Below are 19,205 nucleotides of genomic sequence, written 5' to 3' on the forward strand. Positions count from 1 at the left end.
CTGAGACACTTTATGAATACAGGCTCTGGGATGGCCAGCCCTCCTCCTACCAGCACGCCTTTATTCTACTGAGCATCTGCTAGTCAGGACCTTGATCAGTACAGGGTGTGTACCAGCAGGCCTTTATTCTACTGATCAGCTGCTAGTCAGGACCTTGATCAGTACAGGGTGTGTACCAGCTGGCCTTTATTATTCTACTGTAGAATAGAATAGATACTTTATTGCCAATTGCTGGAAATAGTTTACTCTGACAGCCAAATGAACAATCTCACATGTTTGTTATTTGTTATTTAATTAGGATCCCCATCAGCAAGGCTGGATTACCGAACGGGCACGCAGGGTTGGGGGCCCCCTGGAGGTCCCCCCCCCCCCCATACTATGAACACATCGGTTGGGGGCCCCCTGGAGGTCGCCCCCCCCCCCAGATAGCATACTATGAACACATCGGTTGGGGGCCCCCTGGAGGTCGGGCCCCTTCAGACAGCATACTATGAACACATCGGTTGGGGGCCCCCTGGAGGTCGCCCCCCCTCCCCCCCTCCAGATAGCATACTATGAACACATCGGTTGGGGGCCCCCTGGAGGTCGCCCCACCCCCCCTGGAGGTCGGGCCCCTCCAGATAGCATACTATGAACACATCGGTTGGGGGCCCCCTGGAGGTCGGGCCCCTCCAGATAGCATACTATGAACACATCGGTTGGGGGCCCCCTGGAGGTCGCCCCCCCCCCCCCCCCTCCAGATAGCATACTATGAACACATCGGTTGGGGGCCCCCTGGAGGTCGCCCCCCTCCAGATAGCATACTATGAACACATCGGTTGGGGGCCCCCTGGAGGTCGCCCCCCCCCCCCCCCCCTCCAGATAGCATACTATGAACACATCGGTTGGGGGCCCCCTGGAGGTCGCCCCCCCCCCCCCCCCCCCCCCCCCCCCCCTGGAGGTCGGGCCCCTCCAGATAGCATACTATGAACACATCGGTTGGGGGCCCCCTGGAGGTCGGGCCCCTCCAGATAGCATACTATGAACACATCGGTTGGGGGCCCCCTGGAGGTCACCCCCCAGATAGCATACTATGAACACATCGGTTGGGGGCCCCCTGGAGGTCGCCCCCCCCCCCCCCCCAGATAGCATACTATGAACACATCGGTTGGGGGCCCCCTGGAGGTCGCCCCCCCTCCAGATAGCATACTATGAACACATCGGTTGGGGGCCCCCTGGAGGTCACCCCCCCCCCCCCCCCCCCCCCAGATAGCATACTATGAACACATCGGTTGGGGGCCCCCTGGAGGTCGCCCCCCCCCCCCCCCCCCCAGATAGCATACTATGAACACATCGGTTGGGGGCCCCCTGGAGGTCAGGCCCCTCCAGATAGCATAATATGAACACATCGGTTGGGGGCCCCCTTGGAGGTCAGGCCCCTCCAGATAGCATACTATGAACACATCGGTTGGGGGCCCCCTTGGAGGTCAGGCCCCCCCAGATAGCATACTATGAACACATCGGTTGGGGGCCCCCTGGAGGTCAGGCCCCTCCAGATAGCATACTATGAACACATCGGTTGGGGGCCCCCTGGAGGTCAGGCCGCTCCAGATAGCATACTATGAACACATCGGTTGGGGGCCCCCTGGAGGTCACCCCCCCTCCCCCAGATAGCATACTATGAACACATCGGTTGGGGGCCCCCTGGAGGTCGCCCCCCCCCCCCCCCCAGATAGCATACTATGAACACATCGGTTGGGGGCCCCCTGGAGGTCGGGCCCCTCCAGATAGCATATGAACACGTCATAAGCCATGACACAAGAATTGCAGGAATTTAAAACTGCAGCATGTTCTCTCAGTCTCATTGCAAAATGTATAGAATAGCTATTGCAGCAGTTGCTCTTCCTGGGGTCCACACAGAACATAAAACATGACATAATACAGAACATTAATTGGCAAGAACAGCTGAAGGGCAGAGATACATACATTTAAAATAAGAATATAGAAATAAAAAAAAAGTCCTGTTTTGACATCTGTGCTCTCTATACAGGAAACTCTTTGATGAAGGTGTAGCATACCCTAGTCATACCCTAGTACAGTGGTATTCAAAGAGGGGGTCAAGACCCTAGGTGAGTCGCGGGGGAATTGCAGTGGGGTTGCCAAACTATATAAAAATATTTATTTTAATTTTTTTCCATTTTTTTTCAAGATTTCATATTATTGTATGGGACAATAATACAAAATGTTTTTGAAAAATATAATTTGAAAAATATAATTTTATTGAGTAATTTTGATAAGAGAGATGAAAATGTAAAGAATTGAAGGTTATTTGTTGATGTACAGATTTGAAGGTGTTAGATTTGCGGTGGGTTGTTTTTTTTTGTAGAACGAATGTGAGAAGGTTACTTCTGTTGACTTTTTAAAAGGACATTCTACTCAAAAATGCAGGAAAGTTAAATTTTTTACAACCAAATCTAAAAAAAAATAAAAAAAAGTAAATGGCACGTTATAGAAGGGTCCAGACACCTTTTTTTTGTGATATCACTTGTTATTTTTATTTTTTTTACTGCAAATCACTTCCTCGTCCTTGATCTGCAGTTTGGGGCCCTGAAAAACATGAACAAAGGCTCCAGAAACACCCAAATATGTCCTTTTAGAAACACTCTCAGTATAGTGATGCAGGTCTTTAGATGTTGTACACGGGACACTGTCATTCTGAACTTCATGCGTAAGGTTATAATAACGTATGTGTGAATCGAGCCGTTTCCCTTACTCAGCTGTGCAGGCCGGGTGAGTCTGTATAGTATACAGGCTAGCTAAGTTCAATATTAGCAATGTTAGCAAGCTTATCAAGCTAGCTAAAATCTTATTGGTTGAAGAATTGTTATGACTTCAAAAGCACTTGAACACAATCATGTCAGACTTATCACTTCCCAGTGTCCTATTTCTCACGAGCACGTGAAGCCAGCAACAGTGTACCAGAGACAAATACCATAAAATTACCATTAAACATTTGAAATATATCCCAATTTGTGATATTTATTGGTTGAAGCTTTAGAGGTAGGCCTAAACAAGACTATTTAACAGTAGGTAGGCTATAACCCATTTTATAATACATTATTTTTGCATTATTTGTTATTGAACAGTATAGGGTCCATTGACAAGAAAGCAATATTAATATTGATAATGTATGCAGTTGATTATTTAGAAAAATTGACAAATGAATGAAAACGTATGATGTAAAATGTATTTAATCACTGATCATAGAGTAAATGACAAGAGAACAGGCAGTGTCCACAAGAGCTCCTACAGCTTTAAAAAGAAATACAGGCATACACACCTGTACATTTTCACCCTGAACATATTCTCATCCGGTTTGGGGTTCGGCTCAGAACGCATCCGAATAGAGGCTGTGTGTGAACGTTCTCTGGTCCATTTCAAAGTTACCTCTGAGCGCTGGATCCGCCCAGCTGGCTGGAGACGCGCTCTGATTAGCCCGTTGAGGCTCATTTGCATTGACGTCAGTAAAGGCTGTAGGTCAATCCTTGCGGCAGCTTTTATTGGACGTGCTGCTGTCAAGCAGTGCCGAAGAATTGGAAGGGCAAACGCTAGAAAGGCAGAGAAAAATACTTAAATAATTCACCATTATGTAGCGAATTTCTGTATTTTGCGTTTATAAAGAACAATCACCCACCTTCCTTTCTGAAAACCGAAACTTGGGGACGCGCAGCGGTCTGTTTTTTATGCGATTGGTCTGATCCAGAGGAGGTACCTCTTCAACAGATCATTTGACAGCACTCTTCATATTTTTTTCAGAAAGAGGAAAAAATTGCAACTCATTTTTACCCAGTTTTCTATCTCTGTCGGGTCGTCTTCAAGCTGACAGTGGATGTCTGAATGAAGATTCTACCAAAAGATTTCTGTTTCGCCTAATTGGTATTTTTTGGCAGATAAATGGCATGTTTTGTCGGACTAAATTGCATTTTGTTGCAAGGGGGAGTCTTGAGATTGGAGCGACAGTCGAGGGGAGCACCATGCAGTGTGAATATTGTAGCCTGTTGATGATGGAGTGTATGAGGCTGGAACAAACTGTCGTGAGAACCGGATTGTGGCCAATGTCTTGAAATGAAGTGGCTAACCAGATAGTCAAAGAAGAACAGTAGTCCAATGGAATTGGATGGTTTTGGATGGGGAGGACGGTTTCAGCAGAAGGCTTATTGGACGAACATGGATAAAACTTTTGCTTGAATTCAACAAGAAGACTGACGTTTACTTGAAAATAGTAAAGTTTAAAAATACATACATTCAGAGAGAGCGAGCAAATGATGTACGAATCCGAGGCGGGGAAGCCGTGTCATGAAGGATAAATTGGCTCTGGAATAGAACCATAGAACAGCGGCGTTCTAAATAACGGGATTCGTGTTAGCAAGAATAAAACGGCGCGTGTAGAAAATCTCTCGAAATTGCTTCATGTAAAAAAAATAAAAAAAATCGGAGAGAGGAAATCTGTTTCCTGGTTAGGGGGGGTGGGGGGTGGGGGGAACATCTATTATTCATGCTTAGTGTTAGGGAAACTGGAGAGAACGTTTAGCATTACGATTTATAAAGAGGGAGAAAAAGACCTCCAGAAGATATCAGTGGAGAGATACCGAATGACAGTCGTCCAGGTATTGGTAAAGCACTTGAGCTAGAGGGATTGGCTGAAGTGGGGCTGAAGCATGGGCTGTGCTTCAAGCATTCATATCTCCGATAGGGTGGTCTATCAAAGTGGAAAGGAATCAGACGATTCCCAGCAGACCAATACCACTCCTGCCCCAGGACTTCTGATCAAACCCAACACTGTCAAGGTGAGACACACACAGGCCACTCTTCTTGGAGAAGACACACACACACACACACACACACACACACACACACACACACACACACACACACACACACACACACACACACACACACACACACACAGTCTCTCCTTATGTGTTAAGGAGATACTTCCTTCTACAGTACCATCCAATGTATTTCTGATTCAGCGACGTGAGGATGTTGAAATGGGTGCTGTATGGCATAATATGGCCAGCAAACCTTGTCATGTGCAGTATCCACCTCCTTTTCTGCCTTCCTTTCGGACAAGTGGATTAGGCGTCAGTCAAATGTATGACCTCGGTGACCCACGCCCCCTCCCTCCACACAGCGCAGGTCGTGGGGTCATACAGAGAGTATTGTTCAGTCTTCCATAACACTATGTAGACCATAAGGCCTAGCCAGGCAGGCAGCATGGAGGACATACATCTCCTACCACGTCACAGTTTCCCCGGCTATTTTCTCTCATGAATAGATGGCATTTGTTTACAGCTTGTGGTTATTTCATATCCAGCCAACTCTGTGTGTGTGGGAGTAGTTGAAATTCAATCTAACAAGCAGTACAGCATTTTTACAGTTGCATACTGACACATATTAGCCGACAGTATTTTAAACGGGTAATGTTTTCACATAGAATAGCAGAATGTTATTTGAACCCTGTAAAAATAACAGGTGGACTCCTGTCATGTAGAAGCCCTACACTTCCTGTATGATGATGACGTGTGTGTGTGTGTGTGTGTGTGTGTGTGTGTGTGTGTGTGTGTGTGTGTGTGTGTGTGTGTGTGTGTGTGTGTGTGTGTGTGTGTGTGTGTGTGTGTGTGTGTGTGTGTGTGTGTGTGTGTGTGTGTGTGCGCATAGTGCTTGGCAGTACTGTAGTTGTGTAAATGAAGATACAGTGAACATTACCACGGCCGTTGTTTGATTGAATATTCCCTGTAGTCATAATTGGACCGTCATCTTCATTCACATTAATGCATGTGGACGTGGCCGTTGGGGCTGTAGTGTAGAATGTATTCACTCTGACGTTCGTGTTATTTACTACACGTCCAGGATGGTAAAGCCACGTCATCGGTCTGTTGGGTCATAAACCAACAAACAGAGACATGTCATCTAATGTGATCCTGATTGAAATCTATCAGGACTTTTCTGCCCACACACAGTTTGATCTGGACATAGAGTACATTCAACTCACAATGTTGATACAGACATGTCATCTAATGTGATAGAAATCACATGACTTTAATCACATCACAATGTCATCTTTTATCTAGGATATAGTACAGTAGGTAGGCCTGTCCTGCTACACCAACCACAGCAGGTGTAGAGGCAGTATGTAGACCTGTCCAACCACAGCAGGTGTAGAGGCAGTATGTAGGCCTGTCCAACCACAGCAGGTGTAGAGGCAGTAGGTAGGCCTGTCCAACCACAGCAGGTGTAGAGGCAGTAGGTAGGCATGTCTAACCACAGCAGGTGTAGAGGCAGTATGTAGGCCTGTCCAACCACAGCAGGTGTAGAGGCAGTATGTAGGCCTGTCCAACCACAGCAGGTGTAGAGGCAGTATGTAGACCTGTCCAACCACAGCAGGTGTAGAGGCAGTATGTAGACCTGTCCAACCACAGCAGGTGTAGAGGCAGTAGGTAGGCCTGTCCAACCACAGCAGGTGTAGAGGCAGTATGTAGGCCTGTCCAACCACAGCAGGTGTAGAGGCAGTATGTAGACCTGTCCAACCACAGCAGGTGCAGAGGCAGTATGTAGACCTGTCCAACCACAGGAGGTGTAGAGGCAGTAGGTAGGCCTGTCCAACCACAGTATGTGTAGAGGCAGTATGTAGGCCTGTCCAACCACAGCAGGTGTAGAGGCAGTATGTAGACCTGTCCAACCACAGCAGGTGTAGAGGCAGTATGTAGACCTGTCCAACCACAGCAGGTGTAGAGGCAGTATGTAGGCCTGTCCAACCACAGCAGGTGCAGAGGCAGTATGTAGACCTGTCCAACCACAGCAGGTGCAGAGGCAGTATGTAGGCCTGTCCAACCACAGTATGTGTAGAGGCAGTAGGTAGGCCTGTCCAACCACAGCAGGTGTAGAGGCAGTAGGTAGGCCTGTCCTGCTACACCAACCACAGCAGGTGTAGAGGCAGTATGTAGGCCTGTCCAACCACAGGAGGTGTAGAGGCAGTATGTAGGCCTGTCCAACCACAGGAGGTGTAGAGGCAGTATGTAGGCCTGTCCAACCACAGGAGGTGTAGAGGCAGTATGTAGGCCTGTCCAACCACAGGAGGTGTAGAGGCAGTAGGTAGGCCTGTCCTGCTACACCAACCACAGCAGGTGTAGAGGCAGTATGTAGGCCTGTCCAACCACAGGAGGTGTAGAGGCAGTATGTAGGCCTGTCCAACCACAGCAGGTGTAGAGGCAGTATATAGGGCAGTCTGCTGCGGTTGTGTCCCCAGTACTACGTACGGCCCAGTAATAGGTCAGGCCGCCCTACGTACGGTAGGGAGGCCTGACCTGGTACTTGGCCGTACGTAGGGAGGCCTGACCTGGCACTGGGCCGTACGTAGGGAGGCCTGACCTGGCACTGGGCCGTACGTAGGGAGGCCTGACCTGGCACTGGGCCGTACGTAGGGAGGCCTGACCTGGCACTGGGCCGTACGTAGGGAGGCCTGACCTGGCACTGGGCCGTACGTAGGGAGGCCTGACCTGGCACTGGGCCGTACGTAGGGAGGCCTGACCTGGTACTGGGCCGTATGTAGGGAGGCCTGACCTGGTACTGGGCCGTACGTAGTACTGGGAACACAACCGCAGCAGACGTACAGACAGTTTTAACACCAGAGAATAATGGCATGGATTCATATTTAATTATTTTATTTCACTAGGCAAGTCAGTTAAGAACAAATTCTTATTCTCAAGTTCATTTACAATGACGGCCTACATCGGCCAAACCCGGACGTCGCTGGGCCATTTCAAACGGTCCCATGTGCTGTGCAAATGAACACACCAGTGGAGGCTGCTGAGGGGAGGACGGCTCATAATAATGGCTGGAACGGAGAGAATGGCATCAAACATATGGAAACCATGTGTTTGATGTATTTGATACCATTCAACTGATTCCGCTCCAGTCATTACCACGAGCCTGTCCTCCCTGATTAAGATGCCACCAACCTCCTGTGGGACACAGTGTGCTACTTTATAAATCTTCTTTGTGATCATTCAGAGGACCTGAAGTGCACCATGTCCCAGGCACGCCTCTCCCTGCCTCTCTAGCCCTCCTACCCAGGCCTGGGTTCTGTTCATTAGTGCGCACCGTAGCTAAACGCGTTGCAACTGAACGGAAAATGGAGTGTTTCATTGGAAAACTTCAGGTAGGTCCGTCCTTCCCTGATTCAGTCTGTTGTCTTATGCTTGGTGACTAGTGAAGAAGACCCTGGTCATCAGACCAGACAGCCGAACCACCCCAGTCAGGCCAGACGGCAGGCCGAACCACCCCAGTCAGGCCAGACGGCAGGCCGAACCACCCCAGTCAGGCCAGACGGCAGGCCGAACCACCCCAGTCAGGCCAGACGGCAGGCCGAACCACCCCAGTCAGGCCAGACGGCAGGCCGAACCACCCCAGTCAGGCCAGACGGCAGGCCGAACCACCCCAGTCAGGCCAGACGGCAGGCCGAACCACCCCAGTCAGGCCAGACGGCAGGCCGAACCACCCCAGTCAGGCCAGACGGCAGGCCGAACCACCCCAGTCAGGCCAGACGGCAGGCCGAACCACCCCAGTCAGGCCAGACGGCAGACAGAACCACACCAGTCAGGCCAGACGGCAGGCCGAACCACACCAGTCAGGCCAGACGGCAGGCCGAACCACCCCAGTCAGGCCAGACGGCAGGCCGAACCACCCCAGTCAGGCCAGACGGCAGGCCGAACCACCCCAGTCAGGCCAGACGGCAGGCCGAACCACCCCAGTCAGGCCAGACGGCAGACAGAACCACCCCAGTCAGGCCAGACGGCAGACAGAACCACCCCAGTCAGGCCAGACGGCAGGCCGAACCACCCCAGTCAGGCCAGACGGCAGGCCGAACCACCCCAGTCAGGCCAGACGGCAGGCCGAACCACCCCAGTCAGGCCAGACGGCAGGCCGAACCACCCCAGTCAGGCCAGACGGCAGGCCGAACCACCCCAGTCAGGCCAGACGGCAGGCCGAACCACCCCAGTCAGGCCAGACGGCAGGCCGAACCACCCCAGTCAGGCCAGACGGCAGGCCGAACCACCCCAGTCAGGCCAGACGGCAGGCCGAACCACCCCAGTCAGGCCAGACGGCAGGCCGAACCACCCCAGTCAGGCCAGACGGCAGGCCGAACCACCCCAGTCAGGCCAGACGGCAGGCCGAACCACCCCAGTCAGGCCAGACGGCAGACAGAACCACCCCAGTCAGGCCAGACGGCAGGCCGAACCTGTACGTATCAAGCATCTTGGAGGAGTGCTGATCTAGGATCAGGTTTCAGAGGAGGAGTGCTGATCTAGGATCAGGTTTCAGAGGAGGAGTGCTGATCAGGTTTCAGAGGAGGAGTGCTGATCTAGGATCAGGTTTCAGAGGAGGAGTGCTGATTAGGTTTCAGAGGAGGAGTTCTGATCTAGGATCAGGTTTCAGAGGAGGAGTGCTGATGTTGAATCAGTTTAGCCTTTTAGATCACAATGAATGAGAACCTGGACAAAACTGATCCTAGGATTGATACATACAGTCCTAGAGCCCTTTAGGCCCTGTTTAAAACTACTTCACTATGTAGTGAATAGGATGCTATGTGATAGGCAGACGGAGATGTGATGTCATATGGGCCCTGGTCAAAAGGTGTGCAGTAGAGCAGTGTTTTTCACCTCCAGTCCTCCAGTACCCCCCAACAGCCCTCCTCCAGTCCTCCAGTAGTCCACCCCCCAACAGCCCTCCAACAGCCCTCCTCCAGTACCCCCCAACAGCCCTCCTCCAGTCCTCCAGTACCCCCCAACAGCCCACCTCCAGTACCCCCCCAACAGCCCTCCTCCAGTACCCCCCCAACAGCCCACATCCAGTCCTCCAGTACCCCCCCAACAGCCCTCCTCCAGTACCCCCCCAACAGCCCACATCCAGTCCTCCAGTACCCCCCCAACAGCCCTCCTCCAGTACCCCCCCAACAGCCCACATCCAGTACTCCAGTACCCCCCCAACAGCCCTCCTCCAGTGCCCCCCCAACAGCCCACCTCCAGTCCTCCAGTGCCCCCCCAACAGCCCACCTCCAGTCCTCCAGTGCCCCCCCAACAGCCCACCTCCAGTCCTCCAGTACCCCCCAACAGCCCACATCCAGTACTCCAGTACCCCCCCCAACAGCCCTCCTCCAGTACCCCCCCAACAGCCCACCTCCAGTCCTCCAGTACCCCCCCAACAGCCCACCTCCAGTACTCCAGTACCCCCCCCAACAGCCCACCTCCAGTCCTCCAGTGCCCCCCCAACAGCCCACCTCCAGTGCCCCCCCAACAGCCCACCTCCAGTGCCCCCCCAACAGCCCACCTCCAGTGCCCCCCCCAACAGCCCACCTCCAGTGCCCCCCCCAACAGCCCACCTCCAGTACTCCAGTACCCCCCCAACAGCCCACCTCCAGTACTCCAGTACCCCCCCAACAGCCCTCCTCCAGTGCCCCCCCAACAGCCCTCCTCCAGTGCCCCCCCAACAGCCCTCCTCCAGTGCCCCCCCCAACAGCCCACCTCCAGTACTCCAGTACCCCCCCAACAGCCCTCCTCCAGTGCCCCCCCAACAGCCCTCCTCCAGTGCCCCCCCAACAGCCCACCTCCAGTGCCCCCCCCAACAGCCCACCTCCAGTACTCCAGTACCCCCCCAACAGCCCTCCTCCAGTGCCCCCCCAACAGCCCACCTCCAGTGCCCCCCCAACAGCCCACCTCCAGTGCCCCCCCAACAGCCCACCTCCAGTGCCCCCCCAACAGCCCACCTCCAGTGCCCCCCCAACAGCCCACCTCCAGTCCTCCAGTACCCCCTCCCCAACAGCCCACCTCCAGTACTCCAGTACCCCCTCCCCAACAGCCCACCTCCAGTCCTCCAGTACCCCCCCCAACAGCCCACCTCCAGTACTCCAGTACCCCCCCCAACAGCCCTCCTCCAGTACTGGAGTTGGGCTGTTGGGGGTACTGGAGTTGGGCTGTTGGGGGTACTGGAGTTGGGCTGTTGGGGGTACTGGAGTTGGGCTGTTGGGGGTACTGGAGTTGGGCTGTTTGGGGTACTGGAGTTGGGCTGTTTGGGGTACTGGAGTTGGGCTGTTGGGGGGACTGGAGTTGGGCTGTTGGGGGGACTGGAGTTGGGCTGTTGGGGGGACTGGAGTTGGGCTGTTCTGTTGGGGGTACTGGAGTTGGGCTGTTGGGGGTACTGGAGTTGGGCTGTTGGGGGTACTGGAGTTGGGCTGTTGGGGGTACTGGAGTTGGGCTGTTTGGGGTACTGGAGTTGGGCTGTTTGGGGTACTGGAGTTGGGCTGTTGGGGGGACTGGAGTTGGGCTGTTGGGGGGACTGGAGTTGGGCTGTTGGGGGGACTGGAGTTGGGCTGTTGGGGGGACTGGAGTTGGGCTGTTGGGGGGACTGGAGTTGGGCTGTTGGGGGGACTGGAGTTGGGCTGTTGGGGGGACTGGAGTTGGGCTGTTGGGGGTACTGGAGTTGGGGAAACACTAGAGAATAGTATGTCATTTAAGCCGTAGTCAGAGATGTCCATGTCTGCCTGCTGTTTCAGATGGATATGGTCTATTTATTAATCTGTTCTGGAACTGCTGTACTGACCCCTACTGTTGTCTGCTGCGTTATCAGTCTGGCTTTCTTCTTCACCACACACACACACACACACACACACACACACCACACACACACTTTGATTTGTTTATTTATTAGGAACCCTCAAAGAGAACGTAGGCCTGAGTAGTATCATACCAAAGTTAACTGCGTGGCTAATTTCCATCTGTAGCCTTCCATCTGTCATCTGTAGAGTAGGCCCACCACAGTCCAGATATCTGTAACCTTCCATCTGTCACCTGTAGAGTAGGCCCACCACAGTCCATATGATATCTGTAACCTTCCATCTGTCATCTGTAGAGTAGGCCCACCACAGTCCATATGATATCTGTAACCTTCCATCTGTCATCTGTAGAGTAGGCCCACCACAGTCCATATGATATCTGTAACCTTCCATCTGTCATCTGTAGAGTAGGCCCACCACAGTCCATATGATATCTGTAACCTTCCATCTGTCATCTGTAGAGTAGGCCCACCACAGTCCATATGATATCTGTAACCTTCCATCTGTCATCTGTAGAGTAGGCCCACCACAGTCCATATGATATCTGTAACCTTCCATCTGTCATCTGTAGAGTAGGCCCACCACAGTCCATATGATATCTGTAGCCTTCCATCTGTCATCTGTAGAGTAGGCCCACCACAGTCCATATGATATCTGTAACCTTCCATCTGTCATCTGTAGAGTAGGCCCACCACAGTCCATATGATATCTGTAACCTTCCATCTGTCATCTGTAGAGTAGGCCCACCACAGTCCATATGATATCTGTAACCTTCCATCTGTCATCTGTAGAGTAGGCCCACCACAGTCCATATGATATCTGTAACCTTCCATCTGTAGAGTAGGCCCACCACAGTCCATATGATATCTGTAACCTTTCATCTGTAGAGTAGGCCCACCACAGTCCATATGATATCTGTAACCTTCCATCTGTCATCTGTAGAGTAGGCCCACCACAGTCCATATGATATCTGTAACCTTCCATCTGTCATCTGTAGAGTAGGCCCACCACAGTCCGTATGATATCTGTAACCTTCCATCTGTGGCGTCCACGGAGACGGTCCCTGTGGCGTCCACGGAGACGGTCCCTGTGGCGTCCAGGCGTATTCTTGCATTACGCAGCCGTTATAATATTAAAGGGATTTTTGCAGTTTTAATCCTCTTTTCTACGTACCCAGAGTCAGATTAACTCATGGATACTCATGGAAGTTGAAGGTAGTTTCTGGAGCCATTGCTAACTAGTGTTAGCACAATGACTGGAAGTCTACAGGAACAGCTAGCATGCTAGCTTTAAAAAATATATTTTAAAAAAGCGAAAATGTCGTACTATCCCTTAACTGTGGGGTTTTCCCTGTACACTTCTGACTGCTCCTAGGAACTTGTGTTTTGAAGAAGCAGGGTGCACAGGGCTCACAGGCGACAAACACCGTGCACTAAGCGTGATCACGTAGTTAACAATGAATGTATTGATCTGTACAGTATCAAGTGCCTTTAGCCTAAGGTAGGACTCGTCCCCAACATGAAAGGCTTGTAGGTTTTCTGCAGGCACGGAGCACAGTCATGAGTCGGGTCTAGAGTGTTTCCTGCAGGTCTCACATGGTCAGGAGGGAGAAACTCCGGGGGGGCCCCTGTAGACATTGTGACTTGTGAGCAGCTGACAGAGAAACTTGTTAGGCTATGTTGGGGCCTAGGAGCGTAAACTCCTCAGTCATGGGATTAGCCCTACATGGCACCCTATGTAGTGCACTACTTTTAACCAGAGCACTATGGGGCCTTGTCAAAAGTAGTGCACTAAATGGGGAATATGGTGCCTGTTGGGACACGGATATGGTTCGAACCCGCTGAAGTAAATGATAAGCAGTATAGCCCTGACTCCTGTTGTGGTTCTCAGTATGTGCCAGGCCTCTCCCTTTTCCCTTTAAAGGCCCACTCCTGAATTTAGAAAACAACCAACAACAACAAAAAGTAGCCCCGCCACTTGGCTAGCTGTAAAGCTGGGTGATGATCAGCGATTCTAGGTCTATATCCTGCCCAGTTGTACGGTGTAGGTCTCTGTCTCTGTCTCTGTCTGTCTCTGTCTCTGTCTCTGTCTCTCTCTGTCTCTCGCTTTCTCTCTCTCTCTCTCTCTCTTTCCTTGAAGCCTACAATAGACCTGCTCTATCAGGGCTCAAAACTGCGACCAAAACACTTGCATTTGCGACCCCTTGACTTGACAGTACAACACCATTTTTTTTACTGTTTACTCACTGTGCAAAAAAAATGTTGGTCATGTTTTTGGTCTCTGGTTCACATTTTTGCTTTTTTATTTTTTATTATCAAGATTTATTCAAACAGCAATGGGTATGCAAACCAGGTATTCAAAGAGTTTGGTCCGAAGACCTGTTTGAATCTTTGCGATACGCAATTCATTCATCATGCACTGTTGTGTGGAAATTGTTAAAGGCTTTCCCCCAAAAAATCTGCCCAAGTAAATATTGACTCCAAAGTAGGCCTACAGTCCATTCGGAAAGTAATCAAAACCTTTTGACTTTTTCCATATTATGTTACTTCACATCCTTATTCTAAAATAGATTTTTTTTTTATTCTCATCAATCTACACACTGCCCCGTAATAACAAAGTGAAAACAGTAAAAAAAAAAGAAGAATACAATGTGCCAATGTATTAAAAACAGAAATACCTTAATTACATAAGTTTACTCACATTGTTTCTGACACCTTTACCAGAACCCCACAGTTCTTACCTTTCTAACGGTACTACGCGTGTGTTTGTAGGACTTTGTTTTGAAACTGAAATGTACTTTGAGGGTAATATACTATATTTTGCATCATTTAGTAAATGACACCAGAGAGGGTCAGAGTTTAACAGAGCAAGTACACCATCCAATTTTGTATTGTATTTTTGTTTGTTCCCAGACCTCAAATGTAGTCTCCTGATGTGGTTTAAGCATTGTTGTGGACTAGAAAAGATGGATGTTTAAAAAACATTTTTTTAGTAAAAACCTGAAAATAGGAACTCAGAAACCGGGGAAAAATAAAACCGTGAAAACGGATTTTGCCAATAGATTAAAGTGATTTTATAGGGCCCTACACCTTCAGTGACTGTTCAAAATCACTCACAATAACACCCTTTTTGAGAAGTTTTTTTCCCATCCAATCAAACAATGTAAATATGATATTGTCAAGTTAAATTGTAAGTATTTGTTTATGAAGGGTACGTCATTATAGTCTACTTGCTCAGCCTACAAATTAAAGATGGCAACATGTAAATGATGAGTGCAGCATCCGCTTTCCACTTTCAAATGTACCTGAATGTCAAGCCCTGTAAAGGAATGCTAATTTAAAAGATGGCTAGTCATTTATTAGTCTGCCTCTGGATGGAATGCAGGCACATTATGAGACACAAGTTAGGTCATTATTGGTGTGACCAGATCATACTGGTGCCATCAACTGAAAAAGTTGGTCTAGTCTAGAGACCTGACTAGAGTCCACATCTTCATAGTCAGTCTTGAAGTCTACAATAGACCTCCTCTATAGTCCATAGATTATAGTCAGCTGTAACTGTAAATAGTAAAACGATGTTTGCGTGAACCCTGAATAGAGAACCTGAATGGGGAAGTCTCTTCCGGACACGGTAGACTCCTCCTCCTCATCACTCTATAGATGTAATATAGAGAGACAGCATGTCAACCTGTAGGCCCTGCATGACCCCAATACATTCATGAACGACACCATGTCCGGGCCACTAGAAATTCTGTTAGCGACAGTAGATTTTTGTCCAACTGTCTCAACCGGTCCAGGTGAGGGGGGGGGGAAAGTTGTACCGTGGTGTGTTTCATATGCAGCCAGGGAGGGGTGGCCCCCACAGGCTGTTCACTGTGCTTTGATGAATGAACAGCAAGCTTGACTAGTTCATAAAGGTGTCTGACTGAATAAAAGTCCATGTCATATGGCCTTGCCATTCATAAATCATACCAGGTAGTTATACGTCCATGGTATTGCATCCGGACAATTAAATTCAACATCTCCTCCTTGTATGTTTGATATAAAGTCCATCAGAACATCCCAGACAGGGACGTTGAATAGAGTGACTCGTCGCCTACCGAATCGCATCGGTAAGAGAGCTGTTCATTCGGCTCCCTAATTTGCCTACTGGTAGTTGTTTTTTGGGGCGATTTATCTGCAGATAAATGATGAAAGCATTTGAGGAAGAAGGTGAATCCTCCTCACTGCAGTAGGCAGGCTAGTGGAGCGAGAGCCTCACTCTGGGTCCTCACTGCAGTAGGCAGGCTAGTGGAGCGAGAGCCTCACTCTGGGTCCTCACTGCAGTAGGCAGTCTAGTGGAGCGAGAGCCTCACTCTGGGTCCTCACTGCAGTAGGCAGTCTAGTGGAGCGAGAGCCTCACTCTGGGTCCTCACTGCAGTAGGCAGGCTAGTGGAGCGAGAGCCTCACTCTGGGTCCTCACTGCAGTAGGCAGTCTAGTGGAGTGAGAGCCTCACTCTGGGTCCTCACTGCAGTCGGCAGGCTAGTGGAGCGAGAGCCTCACTCTGGGTCCTCACTGCAGTAGGCAGTCTAGTGAAGCGAGAGCCTCACTCTGGGTCCTCACTGCAGTCGGCAGGCTAGTGGAGCGAGAGCCTCACTCTGGGTCCTCACTGCAGTAGGCAGGCTAGTGGAGCGAGAGCCTCACTCTGGGTCCTCACTGCAGTCGGCAGGCTAGTGGAGCGAGAGCCTCACTCTGGGTCCTCACTGCAGTAGGCAGGCTAGTGGAGCGAGAGCCTCACTCGGTCCAAAATATGATCAAAGAAAACAGATTGAATTGTTTTAAATGTACTGATATGCTATTGTCAAAGATATTGATTTTATAGGTCAATTGATTTTAATCAAAGTGTCCACAATGGTCAACTGTTGCTTTGTGTGTAGTAAAGCCCATGTTAAACACCTGCTTCAATCATACCTGTATTCCAGATAGCTGAGAGAAAGGCTCTTAAAGGAAGCTTGAAGCCTGTGGAGGTCAGCAGACTCTTACTGTATTCGTTTAAAGGTCCATTCTTTCAAATGTTTGTCCCCCTCTGTTTTATATATTATTGTACAACAGCTGATGAAACTAACACTGTAAACACACAAACAATGGATCAGTGTTATTACCAGATAATTGCTGGTTGAAAATATAATATACCCGAGGCCATCAAAACAGAGTTTGTCTGCAACAACCAATCAGAACACCAGCCCAGGTTGTCTGCAACAACCAATCAGAACACCAGCCCAGGTTGTCTGCAACAACCAATCAGAACACCAGCCCAGCTCAGGGGATCATTACTGGCTACTTGTTCTATTTGGCCGGCTACCCTGTGTGCCTGTGGAAAACAGTGATTAGTGACGGTCTAGTTCAGAGATGTTAGCAGAGCTGTAAAGATGTCAGAGAGTTGGTTTGAAGTCTCTCCTCTGGCACCACAACCACTACCTTATTACACTATGACCATATCAAGAACACTGGTCCTGTCTCACCAATTACACTGTGTGTGTGTGTGTGTGTGTGTGTGTGTGTGTGTGTGTGTGTGTGTGTGTGTGTGTGTGTGTGTGTGTGTGTGTGTGATTTATATAATATAAAAACACACAGCTAGCTCCAACAGGCTACAAATCTGTTAAATCGTCTTCTGATTAGGGCTCGGAATGGCCATGGACCTCTCAAACCCAGCTGTACTGTTCTGACCTGGTACTTCTCACAAACCCGGCTGTACTGTGCTGGTCTGGTACTTCTCACAAACCCGGCTGTACTATGCTGGTCTGGTACTTCTCACAAACCCAGCTGTACTGTTCTAGCCTGGTACTTCTCACAAACCCAGCTGTACTGTTCTAGCCTGGTACTTCTCACAAACACAGCTGTACTGTGCTGGCCTGGTACTTCTCACCAAACCCAGCTGTACTGTGCTGGCCTGGTACTTCTCACCAAACCCAGCTGTACTGTGCTGGCCTGGTACTTCTCACCAAACCCAGCTGTACTGTGCTGGCCTGGTACTTCTCACCAAACCCAGCTGTACTGTGCTGGCCTGGTACTTCTCACCAAACCCAGCTGTACTGTGCTGGCCTGGTACTTCTCACCAAACCCAGCTGTACTGTGCTGGCCTGGTACTTCTCACCAAACCCAGCTGTACTGTGCTGGCCTGGTACTTCTCACCAAACCCAGCTGTACTGTGCTGGCCTGGTACTTCTCACCAAACCCAGCTGTACTGTACAGCTGTACTGTGTGTGTCTGTATTGTAGGTTGTGGGAGTGTGTACAGTTGAAGTGGGAAGTTTACATACACTTAGGTTGGAGTCATTAAAACTCGTTTTTCAACCACAAATTCCACAAATTTCTTGTTAACAAACTATAGTTTTGGCAAGTCGGTTAGGACATCTACTTTGTGCATGACACGTAATTTTTCCAACAATTGTTTACAGACAGATTATTTCACTTATCATTCACTGTATCACAATTCCAGTGGGTCAGAAGTTTACATACACTAAGTTGACTGTGCCTTTAAACAGCTTGGAAAATTCCCCAAAATGATGTCATGGCTTTAGAAGCTTCTGATAAGCTAATTGACATCATTTGAGTCAATTGGAGGTGTACCTGTGGATGTATTTCAAGGCCTACCTTCAAACTCAGTGCCTTTTTGCATGGGAAAAACGAAAGAAATCAGCCAAGACTTCAGAAAAAAAATTGTAGACCAAGTCTGGTTCATCCTTGAGAGCAATTTCCAAAGCCTGAAGGAACGACATTCATCTGTACAAACAATAGTACACAAGTATAAACACCATGGGACCATGCAGCCGTCATACCATGAATGTACTTGGGTGCGAAAAGTGCAAATCAATCCCAGAACTACAGCAAAGGACCTTGTGAAGATGCTGGAGGGAACAGGTACAAAAGTATCTATATCCACAGTAAAACGAGTCCTATATCGACAACCTGAAAGGCCGCTCAGCAAGGAAGAAGCCACTGCTCCAAAACCGCCATAAAAAAAGCCAGACTACGGTTTGCAACTGCACATGGGGACAAAGATATTACTTTTTGGAGAAATGTCCTCTGATCTGATGAAACAAAAATAGAACTGTTTGGCCATAATGACCATTGATATGTTTGGAGGAACAAGGGGGAGGCTTGCAAGCCGAAGAACACCATCCCAACCGTGAAGCACGGGGGTGGCAGCATCATGTTGTGGGGGTGCTTTGCTGCAGGAGGGACTGGTGCACTTCACAAAATAGATGGCATCATGAGGCAGGAAAATTATGTGGATATATTGAAGCAACATCTCAAGACATCAGTCAGGAAGTTCAAGCTTGGTCGCAAATGGGTCTTCCAAATGGACAATGACCCCAAGCACACTTCCAAAGTTGTGGCAAATGGCTTAAGGACAACAAAGGCAAGGTATTGGAGTGGCCATCACAAAGCCCTAAACTCAATCCCATAGAAAATGTGTGGGCAGAACTGAAAAAGCGTGTGAGAGCAAGGAGGCCTACCAACCTGACTCAGTTACACCAGCTCTGTCAGGAGGAATGGGCCAAAATTCACCCAAC

General features: G+C 49.7%; 1 protein-coding gene across 1 annotated transcript in view; it reads left to right on the forward strand.

The window, feature by feature from the left end:
* The first annotated feature begins 3,521 nt into the window (after positions 1 to 3,521).
* The window catches only part of LOC120053354 (uveal autoantigen with coiled-coil domains and ankyrin repeats-like), a 147,098-nt gene continuing 131,414 nt past the window's right edge, over positions 3,522 to 19,205 (forward strand). Inside the window, exon 1 of the mRNA XM_039000480.1 lies at positions 3,522 to 4,826. Within this exon, the coding sequence (XP_038856408.1) occupies positions 4,698 to 4,826 (129 nt within the window). The 5' untranslated portion in view covers positions 3,522 to 4,697. The remainder of the gene's footprint in view (positions 4,827 to 19,205) is intronic.

Source organism: Salvelinus namaycush, chromosome 1 (genome assembly GCF_016432855.1).
Source record: "Salvelinus namaycush isolate Seneca chromosome 1, SaNama_1.0, whole genome shotgun sequence".
Lineage (NCBI taxonomy): Eukaryota > Metazoa > Chordata > Actinopteri > Salmoniformes > Salmonidae > Salvelinus > Salvelinus namaycush.